The 14,294-nt window shown below is 44.7% G+C and overlaps 1 protein-coding gene across 4 annotated transcripts in view; it reads left to right on the top strand.

The window, feature by feature from the left end:
• SLC11A1 (solute carrier family 11 member 1) overlaps window positions 1–14,294 on the top strand; it is a 70,042-nt gene that overhangs the window by 46,688 nt on the left and 9,060 nt on the right. For all 4 annotated transcript variants that reach the window (XM_081948222.1, XM_081948221.1, XM_081948223.1 and 1 more), the window contains 3 exons: window positions 1,406–1,525; window positions 8,551–8,700; window positions 11,952–12,025. In XM_081948222.1, coding sequence (XP_081804348.1) covers window positions 1,406–1,525; window positions 8,551–8,700; window positions 11,952–12,025 — 344 coding nt within the window. The remainder of the gene's footprint in view (window positions 1–1,405; window positions 1,526–8,550; window positions 8,701–11,951; window positions 12,026–14,294) is intronic.

Here is a 14,294-nt window from a genome sequence, read left to right as displayed (position 1 = left end):
AGCGAAAGCACAACCCTCCCGAGCTCCGTTTTCCCTAACAGAGGGTTGCAGAGGCTGTTGCAGCCGAAAACAGAGCTCGGGTGGGCTGCGTGCGGCCCTCCTGAACTCCATTTTCACTGGCAGAGGCACCACGGGCTGGTCCTTCACTGTTCCCAGGGTGGCCCTATGGGCCAGATTTAAGCACCCCATGGACTGGATGTGGCCCACAAGTCTTGAGTTTGACACCCCTGCTCCAGATGAACGCTCAACTGCTTCTGTTCTCCTAGGGACTTGCACTGAGAAGCAACTCACAGGCAATGCAGCTCACATAATTATGTTTTATGGGCAAACCTAGGAATGTCCATAATTACTTTGTCACCATATGCTGAGCCAGGTGAAGCTCCCAATTGGTGTGCAAGGGTGGATTTGCATTGTAGTAGTCCAGACATGCGTTGACAAGGGCATGAGTGATCATTAACAAAGCTTCCTTTTTCCAGAAATGGTTTTAACTGGCATATAAGATGTAATCGCACAAAGGGCTTTCTAGCCATGGCCTCCCCACCTGCTATTCAGAAGTGCCCCCAGATTTTGAGCCAACGTTTTCTTAGAGACTAGAGCCCCATGTTTAGCTGTTTTTAGAATCAGTTGTCTTTTAACTCTGATGCTGCAAGTCACTCCATCTTGTTGGGGTTGAATCCAAGTCTGTACCTCCCCACCAGTGGTGGGATTCAACATTTTCTACTACCGGTTCTGTGGGCATGGCTTTGTGGGCGTGGCTTTATGGGCATGGCAGGGGAAGGTTACTGCAAAATCCCCATTCCCTCCCCACCCCACTAACCTGCTTTTCAGCTCTGTTCTACTGTTCAGGGCAACAAAAGATCAACTGGGAGGTGGGGGTGGGCAGCCTATTTGCCAGTTTTCCAAACTATTCAAAATTTCCGTTACCGGTTCTCCAGAACCTGTCAGAACTGGCTGAATACCACCTCTGCTCCCCACCTTCCAAATATATCAAATTCCACTAGTTGCCTTTCTAATCAGGGATGGAGATATGCATTTAAATAGATGGCCTCTCCTAGCAGGTTCATAAAGATGTTAAACAATAGGGAGACGAGGTCCAAGACCCATGGTTGTCACTTCTATTGCTTTTTAAATTTCCTTATCTGGAAGCCTTGTGATTGATTTAAAATTCCCTCTCCTCCACTCTATCATTTTTACTTTAATTAGAGTTATGTAATTACTTTCTATTTTTACTTCCTTCAGTTGTTGCCTTTGTCACTATAATGTTAGGCTTGGACAAATGAGATGCTGAGCAGCTGTGTGGACCTTTGCAGGATGAAGTCAAAATGATTTAATGCATTTTTATATAGTACAATAGGCCTGAGCTTTGTGGAATACAAGCCATGAATGTTTGCCTTTTTCTATGCAGGGAATTATCCTGGGATGCTACTTTGGGCCCATTGCTCTCTATATCTGGGCTGTTGGAATCCTTGCAGCAGGTCAAAGTTCAACCATGACAGGAACCTATGCAGGACAGTTTGTTATGGAGGTAAGAAAATACCTGGAGATGTATAGTAAATTGGGGAGCGGGAAGGGCTGACATTCAGCTCTGATAAAGGATGAGATAATGATGTCTGCCTGCCTGCCTCTAAAATAGTTATAAAAGCCTTGTTAAATATAAGGCAATGAACGGTAACTATAGTTTCCTTTTAAGTTACAAAATGCAAATGAAGGAAAGAAATCTCAAAATTCTAGACTTTGTCTTTCTTCCTTTCCTTACATATATCCCCACACATAATGGTATCACTATGTCTTGATATGCCTTTGTCAAAATACGTGTGAAACCAGAAGTTTCCTGGTTTATATCCCCATCTCTGGTTGCTATTATTTCATTTAATAGCTGCTGGAATTCCAATATTCCCATTTCTCTCATCATCTTTCCTGACCTTTCCCGCAGGTGAAATACTCCCTCTTCTCATATTTTCTCCTATGATTTTTCCAGCTCCGTATGTCCTTTTAAGTCCAGACTCATTTTATCCTGTTAGAACATCTTTTTTCCCATGGCACAGTTCATATGCTGTCCTTCAGGTGGTTGAAAACTATTGGTCTAAGGTTTGCTTCCATACTACTGCTGTCTCTTTTTTCCTGCCCCAATGTTCTCTGCTCTGTCTTGCTAGTTAAAATGGTGCCCTGAATTTTGGCTTTGCTTAGCATGTCAAGCAAAACTACTAGTTAAGACCTATAGCTTCCTTTCTCTTCTCCTTTTCGGGATCACACCAGACAGAGTGATACAATCTACCATCAATGCTAGCAGTTTTTTGGATGACTAATCCAATGATCTGCTTTGCCTAGACAAGTCAGATCAAAGTGCTTTCATGGGCAAAGGTGAAGCAAGTTTTGACAGCTGGATGTGCAAAATTGGCATTGGGGATTTGTAACTCATTAGACTTCAATCCAGTAAGGAGAAGCTGTGTTCCCAATGAGATAGCAATAGCACTTAGACTTATATACCACTTCACAGAGCTTTACAGCTCTCTCTAAGTGGTTTACAGAGTCAGCCTATTGCCCCCAACAATCTGAATCCTCATTTTACCCACTTCGAAAGGATGGAAGGCTGAGTCAACCTTGAGCCTGGTGAGATTTGAACTGCCAAACTGCAACTAGCAGTCAGTTGAAGTAGCCTGCAGTACTGCACTCTAACCACTGCCCACCTCGGCTCTCTGATTATTTGAGATTATTTGAACATGGTCACAGCTAATAGCACTTGAGCCATTCCCACATAACTAGTCTAACTATCATTTTAATTTCCCACAATGCTCCACAACGAAGCTACATTATAACTATTGGAGAAAATTAACATGGAGGGGTAGATTGAGTACACAATGCCAAAAAAATTACTGAGTGGAAGTGCAGTATGATTGACACCACAGCAGCAGACCAAAACTACTGCTGGCGCCATATCTAAGGGCTTAACATGAACCAGGTCTCCTCTGAATTCCGTTCCAGGGCCGGTTGATGATTTTATATTTTTATGCAGGAAGATACAGCAAAACAAAGTCTGTTGCGCAGGCACAGAAGGTGTTTTCCTGTTTACAGTCTAAGTCTCTCTTTGCTTTTATTTGTTTCTACTATTAGATGAAGATGTTTTTGGGAGGCGAGGTTAGACCACAGCTTGTCCTCGGTCAGAGGAGTTTTGTTATAGGTGTTAGTTTTTTTAGATGACGTCTGTTGCATCAAACTTCAAAACAAATCCAGAAAAGCAATGAATAGGTAGGTAGGTAGGTAGGTAGGTAGGTAGGTAGGTAGGTAGGTAGGTAGATAGATAGATAGATAGATAGATAGATAGATAGATAGATAGATAGATAGATAGATGATAGATAGATAGATAGATAGATAGATAGATAGATAGATAGATAGATGATAGATAGATAGATAGATAGATGATAGATAGATAGATAGATAGATAGATAGATAGATAGATAGATAGATAGATAGATAGATAGATAGATAGATAGATAGATCATTGAAGGCAGTTGGTTAAAATGTGTCTTTTTCAAGACAGGACAACTATAAATTATTAGCCTCCATAGTCTAATCCAGGAATGTCCAAACTTGGGAACTTTAAGACTTGTGGACTTCAACTCCCAGAATTCCCTAGCCTGCTGGGGAATTCTGGGAGTTGAAGTCCATAAGACTTAAAGTTCCCAAGTTTGGACACCCTTGGTCTAATCCCAATTAAAGCTGTCTGAAGACATTTAACGGGACTTGGGCCAAACACTTTTGGTAAACCTCAACTACAAGAAATTGCAATGCTGCCATCTATGGTCTAATGATTGCTAGTCTGCTATTCAGAAGTGACCAGATGGATCAAAGCAACTTTGTGTTCCACAGGAGTCCACCAAATGTCTCCAGAAACCTTGTAAATGGAGGAGGAGGAATGTAATATTCTCCCACTCGATTCCATAACAACCAGCATTGGGAAGGCATATGTTCTCTGTAAGCTTTATCATGATTAACACTGGATAAGTTTCCTCTGGATAAAATCTTTAAAATGGGCTCCCTCCCAAAACCATTCTTATGCTGTACTATACCCACACAAACATACTGTTTGTGCACACTTATCTGATTCCCCCTAATTTGATTCACATGCTGTCCCAGGCTACGGGATGCTCTGGGCCTAATTTTAAGATGGTCTTCCCTTCAGTTATCTTGGGTCCTGGGACTTTCATCCCCAGCCAGGGTGGCTTGAGAATGCAAGTGAAGGAATGCAGGCCCCAACCCAGTTTAGAAATAGATTAGCCAAAGGTCACTGAGAAAGAGAGCTTCATTTGTTAGATTTACACAGACAGTCCTCAACTTACGACCACAACTGAGCCCAAAATTCCTGTTGCTGAGTGAGACATTTGTTAAGTGATTTTTGCCCCATTTTACGACCTGTCTTGCCACAGTGGTTATGCGATGGTTAAGTTAGTAGCACAATTGCTAGGTGAATCTGGCTTCCCCACTGACTTTGTTTGCCAGAAGGTCGCCCAGGGGGATCACATGACTCCAGGACGCGGCAACCGTCATAAATATGAGTCAGTTGCCAAGTGTCTGCATTTTGATGACGTGACCATAGGGATACTGCCATGGTTTTAAATTGTGAACAATGGTCATAAGTCAGTTTTTTCAGTAACTTCGAATGGTCACTAAATGAACTGTTGTAAGTTGAGGACTACCTGTACTTGCCTTGCATACTACCTGTGCTTGCATGCATGCATACAACGTTTATCTTCTCTTTTTCCCAGAAGGAGTGGGGAGTGGGGAAGAGGCTGAGCTGAGAGATAGTGGCTTGGTCACTAAGCTTCCATAGGTGAAGTGGGATCTCTCCATTTGTATGGCTCTTCCATGTGGCAAACCTAACTGCTGCTGCTATGCAGGGTGGGAGCCAGTGGTGGGGTCCTGTTGGCTTAACAACCAGTTCAGTGATTGTGTGTTTTGCGCTCCACGCACGTGCGCAGTTTTAGCAAGACTTACCTCCCACGTTACTTCTGGGGAGTAACACAGCTCTGCCACGCGAATCAACTGAGAGGATATAAGTAGGTAAAGGGCAGGGGCGGGCTAACCTGATCGTTAAAGCGAACTGGGTCGCTCCCAGCTGATCATTGGAGCTACCGGTTCATCCAAACTGGTCCAAACCGGCTGAACCCCACCCGTGGGAGAAAAGTCTTGCCACCTTAACCCAAAGGTACTTTTTCAAGAGGCAAGTGGACTTTCTGGTTTTTGTTTGAAGACGTTTCGCTTCTCATCCAAGAAGCTTCAGCGAAACGTCTTCGGAGAAAAACCAGAAAGTCCAGTTGCCTCTTGAAAAAGCACCTTTGGGACAACCATGACCTGGGATGACTGAGAATATCCACAGACATCTGCCATCTTAAAGAAGTGCTGATCAAATTTCCACTCACTATCTGCTGTACTGTGAAAAAGACTAGGAGTTCTGTCCGCGTGAGAAGTGGGAGGAAAAAGAAGGGAAGCAGGAAAAGCCTCTTTGGGTGCCAGTAACTGGTCTTCTGCTGTCTGCGCTGCAATCTGACTGCTCTGGGATCAAAGAACTGGCAATGGGTTGATGGTTTCCCCCCCCCTATTTCTGTCTTTCCCCCTGAAGGAAGGAAAGGGAAATTTAGGAAGAGCCAATTTCCTTCCACCGGAGGAAAAAGTGGGGTGGATCCTCTTTGGCAGCCAGTAGTCTTCCATTGAGGTTTCCCTCCCTCCCACCCACCCACTCACCTGCAGCTTGGATGCTGGAGGACCTAAGCCACAGGGTGGGAGATATATAAGAAAATATCCTTCTGCTTCTCCACAATGAATCACTAGAAAGTGGAAGAAGTGTCTGGGGTAATGCCTCCTTGCTGCCAGTTTCCTGATCCTCTGGGCACTGGAGAACTGGCAGAAGTCTTGATTTCAGCCTTGTTCCCCTCTGTAGGGGAAAGGGGATCTGTAGGGGGTCTTTTGGGGCCTAGAGAATTGGCACCTCAAAGACCAGATTCTCATTCTTACCTCCTGCTTTACTTCTGCTCATGGTTGCCAAGAGAAGTGGGGGAAATGACTTTGTCTAGTCAGAAATGGCCTTGAAATCAGCGATCAGGAATCAGCAGGAGCAGGGGAGTCCCCCATCCGCCCAAATTTACCTCAGAAGGATTTGCCGCAGTGCAGCTTGTGCCAGCAGAAGTTGGAAAATGTCACAAAGAAGAGAACAAGGGAGGATGATTGCCATACATATGGAGCAAGGATGGGCGGAATATAATGCTGTGCATTCATGTCCTCAGGAAATAATTATAATAATAATAATTATCGAAGGAATAGATCGGACATCCAGCCCTTGCTTATCAATGGAAACCGAGTGGAGCAAATGGCCAGTTTTAAGTTTCTGGGTATTATCATAAAAGACGACCTGACCTGGGGCGCTCACATTGCAGCACTGGTCAAAAGGGCCCAGCAGAGATTATACAACCTGAGACTTCTCAGGAAACAACAACTGAATGAAAAACTGCTGATGACCTTCTACCGCTGCACTGTAGAGAGTATTTTAACCTACTGCACTTGTGTATGGTTTGCCAATTGCACAGTGGCAGATAGGATAGCGCTCCAGAGGGTTAACATCATTGCCCAGAGGATCATTGGTTACCTTCTCCCCTCTTTGGAAGAGCTTTATAGGTCCCACTACCTTAAGAAAGTTCAAAACATTCTTATAGATCCATCTCATCCTGGGCACCCTTTTTTTTTTAAACTATTACCATCTGGCAGACGGTACGGGATAATAAAAACAAGGACAAATAGGCTGAAAAACAGCTTCTATCCCAGAGCAGTAACTATATTGAATTCTACTGTATAGTGCAATATTAATGCAATATCAGGAGTTTTCAATTCAATTGTATAGAATGCAAAGGATGTGTGTTTGTGTTTCATTTTTATAGTTATGTACACTGAAGATGCCATTTCATTTCGTTGTACAAAGTGCAATGACAATAAAGTAAGCTAATTAAAGTAAACTAACTAATTAGCGAAGTGTTTCTGCACTGGGGCAAGCAGGTGAACCCTTAGTGATGGTGAACCCAATGGGGCGAACCCATAACTGATTTGGGGTCAACAGCTGTAATGTAAGCAAAGCTTTATTCCTGTCCACATTTCAATACTGCATAGGTTTCAATGCATTTATAGCAGGCAAGATCCTCTTTTGGCAGGAGAGTGGTGTGTGGGAAGGTGTGGTTTCAAGTGAAAGTAAGTTGTCTACAGATGAGGACAGAGAATGGTTCCAATGATTCTTGTGACTATTAAAAGCATCAAGAATCAAAACGAAGACTCTTGTTTAATCTCTCCATTGTTCTGATTGTTCTCTCCACCTCTAGCCAGCGGTGCTTTTCCAGTGTTCTGTTCTGAGCCTATTTCTCCATGGTGGGCGTGGGTATGATTCAACAGGCTGTCCATTTCTTCATTTTTTTTAAAAAAAATTGAAACAGGGGTTCAAGAGAGGCCTTTTGTGAAATGCTCATCTTTTCTGCTTCTTAGGCAACTAGCAAATGGCTTGTTCTTTTAGAGCACCAATTTGATCTCTGAGAAATGCTCTGTCATTCTGTCTACATCCCAAATATAGTCAAATAATTCAACATTTTGCTTTTTTTTTTAAAAAAAAAATTGCAATAATTTAAATTGACCACTAGGTCGCAATCTTTTTTCAAAATAGTTGCCGTTCGGTTAGAGATGAACTGTGCTTGAAGTTGCTGTTCCTTCCAGTGGCCTTCACCTACTCACTCATAATCTGTGATTTTTAAAAAATGCCCAGGAAGTATCATTTTTCTGTTTGGCACCCGTGATGCTGCTTTCATTTTAACCCCAATCCATAGCTGAGACTGGCTTAAGTAGTTCTTAGCTGTATCTGTGACTTAAAGGAGTGTTTTCCTTCTTATTCTATTTTATTTATTTTTATTTTATTTAGTTTGTTAAACATGTACAAGATAACAGGTAGAAGTATAAACATGGACATGAACAAGGGAAATGAGTACAAATAAATGGGGACAGTAGGACAGGGACGGAAGGCACCAGTGGTGAGTTCCAGATCCCATTGCAACTGGTACGCTGCAACAGGGCCCGGCGTCCACCACGTGAACGTGCACAGTACGTTTGCAGTACGCGCATGCGTATTCACCACCCGTGACACTCCAGCATCGCACAGGTGCCGTAAGCTCCATGCGCGAAAGTCCCGATCGGCTCAAATAGCAGTAAGGAGAGCGAGCAGGCGGACAGGTGGGCCCTCTGGAGCACCGTACCGGAAAGGTACCTGATGCTCCCAGCAGGCACCTGTACGCCCGTACCAGGGTGTACTGGTCGTATTCCACCACTGAAAGGCATGCTGGTGCAGTTATGCACTCCATCTTTTATCTGACACCATCCAAAGAGAGCCTCAAGTTATGCAAAAGGGGTTAAACTTGGATTTTTTTCAGATGACCATGGGAGAGGGGGATGGTTGATAAATATAGAAGGCCGACTAATGACTGGTAGTAGCTTGATCTTTACAAAACTCTCTCTTTTTATTTCCTGCAGGGTTTCTTGCAAATGCGCTGGTCGCGCTTTGCCCGTGTGGTCTTCACTCGTTCCTTCGCCATTCTTCCCACTGTCTTTGTTGCTGCCTTTAGGAATGTAGGAGACTTAACAGGCCTCAACGATCTTCTAAATGTACTCCAGAGCATTCTGGTGAGTTTCTAATCCAGTAGCATCCTTCTCTCAAGATGCAGTACAGATAGTGCTCGACGTGCAACCATCCATTTAGCAACTGTTGGAATTTACAACGGCACTAAACAAAGCGATTTAGGACTGATCCTTGCACTTAGGACCATTGCAGCATTTTCAGTCCCATGATAAAAATCCAGGCACTTGGCAGGTACTTATAATGATTGCAGCAGAGGTGGGTTGCTCCCGGTTGAACCCGGATCCGGCAAACCAGTAGTAGCCGTGGCAGGAGGCTCCGCCTACCCGCCCGGACACTTTTGCACATGTGCCCGAACTGGTGGTAAAAAAAATGGCAATCCGCCATTGGGTTGCAGCATCCTGGGGTCATGTGATCAACATTTCTGACTTTCAGCTTCCAATAAGCAAAGTCAATGAGAGAAGCTGGATTTTTTTAAGGACCATATGATTCATTTAACATTGCAGTGATTTGCTTGACAACTGTAGCAGAAAAGGCTATAAAATTGGGTGTGATTCACTTAACAACCAGCATGCTTAGCAATGGAAATTCTGGTCGCAATTGTGGTTGTAAGTCAAGTACAGCCTGTACTGTAGATTCTCAAAGATCTGATTAGCTGTAGACTTTCATATAAATCCTCTAATCCCATACAGCCACTTTCTGAATCTGGCATCCTGCAGATATAGAGACTTCAGGTCTCAGAATTCTCTGCAGTGCCATCTAAATGGGGAATTCTGAGTGCTGAAATCTACTATTCTGGTATGTGCTCAAATTCATTCAGATTTCGTTAGGACCATAACTCCCATTAAAACTGCCATTGTTTCCTTTCTTCTTGGCCATCCTAGTAATGGTGGAATTTGTAATCCAACATACCTAGAGGTTGTCCATCTGGGATGACTGCTATTGACCTCTTCCTGCCAATGTTTCTTTCGAGGAAGGAACCCCCGGCACATTTTTCTTTTAATTCTGCAAATTCAGAGCCAGATAAAATATCCATCTTTAGTAGCTTCAATAGCCATGTCTACATTCACATGGCATGCCAGGTCAGAAGATTAAACAGATTGTATAACATGCTAAATTTGTTTTTTATTTGTTTGCTTTTGTGGTTTAATGTGTTCTGAAGCGCAAGCTTGTTTGCTTAATTTAAGGTTTAGTCTACTGTGCCAATGCAGAAAATGAGCTAATTCAGTAACCAGGTTAAGAGTGTTTTGTGAATGTGGACTCCCAGTGGAAATGCAACCACAGGTAGTCCTCAACTTACAACCACAATTGAGCCCAAAGTTTTATGTTGCTAAATGAGAAATTTGTCAAGTGGGTTTTGCTCCATTTTTATGACTTTTCTTGCCACATTTGTCAAGTGGATCACTGCAGTTGTTAAATTAGTCACAGAATTGTTATGTTAATTTGACTTCCCCCTTGACTTTGCTTGTCAGAAAGTCGCAAAAGGTGATCCCATGACCCCGGGACACTCCAACCCTCATAAATGTGAGTCACTGGTCAAGCATCCGAATGTAAATCACATGACCGTGGGGATGCTGCAACGGTCATAAGTGCGAAAAATAGTCATGCCACTTTTTTGAGTGCCATTTTTTGTCGTACGTTGAAGACCGCCTCTGTAAACATTGCTGATCTGTTTGCAATAAACTAGGTTTTTTTAACCACATTTGCAATAAAAAATAAAAAAATAGCGACGATCTTTATCTGATAGGGATATGAAAGAAAAGATTTCAAAAACAAAATATTCTAGAACTTGCATCAAATGCCTCAAGTGCTGTGACAGGAATGGGCATCCCACAACCAGCAAGTGTTGTTGATTACAATGGCCAGCATTCCATTCCATTGGCATGCAGAGCAGGGCTGCTGGAAGATGGTCCAACATCTGGAAAGTACCACATTTTTCACTCCTGAATATAAAGCAAGAACATTTTTTTCCTGCTATTCTATAGGTCAAGGCTAGAGCTCCTCAAGTTACAATAAAAACACAGTCAGGGCTTTTCAGACTGACGCCTGGCACTAATCTGCTAGCTGTGGATATTTTTCATCGGATAAGGGATGGACTACAAACCAGCATCATGATTATATGGTCCTATAAGAATTGTAAATAACTCAAATGCCTTTTAGATTAAATCCAACATTAACATTGGTTAGGAATTATAGAAGCTGTTCTAAAATATCTGGAAAGCACAACATTTTCTACTATTGCTATGATGAAATGCTGGTTTGCTAAAGATCCTCTGAGGCTATTAAGAAACTATGGCGTCATGAGTCTGTGAACAGTGGGAAGCAAAGGTGGTATTCAGCAGGTTCTGACCAGTTCTGAAGAACCAGTAGCGGAAATTTTGAGTAGTTCGGAGAACCGGTAAATACCACCTCTGACTGGCCCCGCCCCCATTTATTCTCTGCCTCCCAAGTCCCGGCTGATCGGGAAGAAATGGGGATTTTGCAGTAATCTTCCCCTGCCACACCCACCAAGCCATGCTATGCCCACCAATCCACGCCCACAGAACCAGTAGTAAAAAAAATTGAAAAGTGATACAGAATGTGGCAGCGCAGGCGGTTCTTGGGGCTTTTAGGTGGCCCATGTTATATTGCTGTTCCACAAACTGCATGGCTGCAACTTTGCTTCCGGGGTGCAATTCAAGGTGCTGGTTATCCCCATTAAAGCTCTTCAAAGCATGAGTTCAGGCTATCTGAGGAACCGTCTTACCATAATGGAACTGGTCTACCTTACCCATGCCAACAGAAGGGGCATGGTGCAGACTCCAACAATCAAGGAATTTCAGCTGGTGGGATCCAGGACAATTTTCTCTCACGTGGCCCCTGACTCCCTCCCCCCAAAGTGAGATCTGCACCCAGCCTTCTGTAAGGGCCTGAAGACCTGGTTCTGCCAGTTAACCTGGGGCCCCTTTGGGGTGCATCACGCTGGAAGTGACTAATAGATTAAGACAAGACCCCACCTCCTCCCACCTCCCGCAACCACCGCTACCAGTTTGCCCAAAACTGAGAGAACTGGCTGAGTACCACCTCTGGTCCATGGCTTATTAGCCTTCCATGTTTGTAAGCCACCCAGAATTCCTATAGGAGAGATGGGAAGCAAACAAATCTAATAAATAAACAAACTAATCAATCAGTAGTCCCTTAAAAATGTGTTGGTTGTTCGCTCGTATAAAAAATTCTGACAAGGGATACAGAAAGAAAACATAGTGCTCACTTTTATCTGCCTGCATGCTCAATCTGGTTTTTTTCTACCTAATTCTAGCTACCTTTTGCAGTCATACCTGTTCTCACCTTCACCAGCATGGAGCCTCTCATGAAGGATTTTGTCAACGGGATGTAAGTAGCTCAATTTGGATGGGGATTCTTTGGTGATTCCGAGGACCGTTTCCCTCTTAAATTTGTACTTTTGAACCTCTCACAGAACCACATCACCCAGATCTCTATCTGCCATCCAATTTCAACTTAGCCAGGTGTTAGATCTGGGCAACGAGAGAACAGACTGCGGACACGAAGTGACTTAACAGCTCTTTATTAGTAGTAATAGTGATCCAGCTTGCTCTGTGGTCGGAGGGTTCCCCTTTTATAGTACTCGGGTACGCCTCTTGACCAATCAGAGTAATACCTGTTTCCCGCTGTAGCAGCGGACCAGAGGGAAGACTTCCTCCGATATATGTTAATATCTAACACCCCTCCCCTCCTAGACGGAACGTTGCGGTTAGTAACATAGTCCTTTAGATACGTTGGTGTTTGTCTTGCTCGGGAGGAGCGTCGCAGTTCGGGTTGGTTAGAAGTGGTTGCAGGATCGGGTGCTTTTCCTGCTTCCCGTTCGGGAGGTTTTGTGCCTTTGTTGCTAGGGCGTTCCGGAGTCTGCTCGGTTGCGTTGTCTGGGGTTTGCTCTGCTTCGTGCTCGATCTCTTGTTCCGACCTGGGTTCGCAGGTGTCGTAGTTCTCTATTCTGGGGCTCTCGAGTGGCTGACTTTCCGTTGGCTGGAAACTCTCGTCTTCGGTTCGAAGGTCTGAATGTGCTAGGCGACCCCGAAGTTGATCGATGTGCCTTTTCCAGTTCCGCCCATCTTCCAGCTCCAGCAGATACGATTGTGGACCCGTGATGCCAATGACCCTGGCCGGCATCCACAATGTCCCCCCTGCATAGTTGTGGGCATATACTGAATCCCCTATGCTAAAAGACCGAATTTTGCTTGTAGAGTCTGGGGGAGCTGTGGCAGAGTAATTTGGGTGAAGACGGTCCAGGTGAGACCGTAGACGGCGGCCCATGAGTAGTTCAGCGGGGCTCCTACCCGTCATTGCGCTTGGGGTAATATGCTGAATTAAGAGGTAATGGTCAATGCGTGTTTGCCAATCACCTGGACCCATCCTAGCGAGGGCCTCTTTTGCGAATCGCACCATTCTCTCCGCCTGTCCGTTTGATGCCGGATGGAATGGCGCGACGAGGGCATGCCGAATTCCCTGACCTGCTAAAAACGTTTTGAAATGCATGGCTGTGAATTGGGGCCCGTTATCGGAGACTAGGAGGTCGGGCAGGCCATGAGTGGCGAAAAGTCGCCGTAGAACCTTAATGACTGCCTCTGCCGTGGTTGAAGTCATTAGGACTACCTCTAGCCATTTGGAATATGCATCCACAACTATAAGGAAAGTCTGACCTTGAACTGGCCCTGCGAAGTCGATGTGTATTCTCGACCAGGGTGCTTTCGGCTTTTCCCATTCCGTGGCGGGTGCTCCCGGGGGTGCTGCTCTCGATTCTTGGCATGGATCGCAAATGGCCACCCACTCCTCTATCTCTTTGTCCATGTTTGGCCACCAAACATAACTTCTCGCCAAAGCCTTCATTCTAACGATCCCCGGATGCCCGACATGTAATGCTTCTAACACATTTTTTCGTAAAGCATAAGGAATAACAACTTGATCCCCCCACAATAAACAACCTTGTAACACTGAGAGTTCATCCCGTTTTGACCAAAACACTTTGAATTCTGGGCCCACGTTTCCCTTCGGCCACCCCCTCCAAACCCAAGTTTGAACTTGTTTTATTAAACTGTCTTTAGAGGAGAACCTTGCAACGTCACAGGAAGAAACCGGTCCTGAGTCCAAACAGTCAATGAGCAACACCGGTACTTCGGGAGTGGGGTCTGGCAACAGGTCCGGTAGTGGGCAACGGCTGAGTGCGTCTGCGTGTCCTAGAGTGGAGCCCGGTCGATGAATTAACTTGTAGGAGTACGCAGCCAGAAAAACAGTCCACCTGGTCATGCGTGGAGAAAGGGAGACCGGGGTGGGGCGGTTTCCCGCCAAAAGTCCCAACAGCGGTTTGTGATCAGTAATTAGTTCAAAATCGCGGCCGTAGAGGTATTCATGGAAACGTTTTACTCCAGCTACCGCAGCTAACGCTTCCCTGTCCATCTGGCTGTAGTTCCTCTCGGCCGATGAAAGAGTTCTAGAGTAGAACGCGATGGGTGCTTCTTTTCCGTCTGGCATCCTGTGGCTAAGGACTGCGCCGACTCCAAAGGGTGATGCGTCGCAGGTCAATACTAGCGGTAGTGTCTGGCTGTATTGGACTAACAGCGAGTCAGTGGTGAGCAGGCGCTTTACC

This window comes from Natrix helvetica, assembly GCF_964273705.1.
Source record: "Natrix helvetica genome assembly, chromosome: 1".
Lineage (NCBI taxonomy): Eukaryota > Metazoa > Chordata > Lepidosauria > Squamata > Natricidae > Natrix > Natrix helvetica.
The sequence above is the reverse complement of the archived record's forward strand: the minus strand, read 5'-3'. Positions and strand labels throughout refer to the sequence as shown.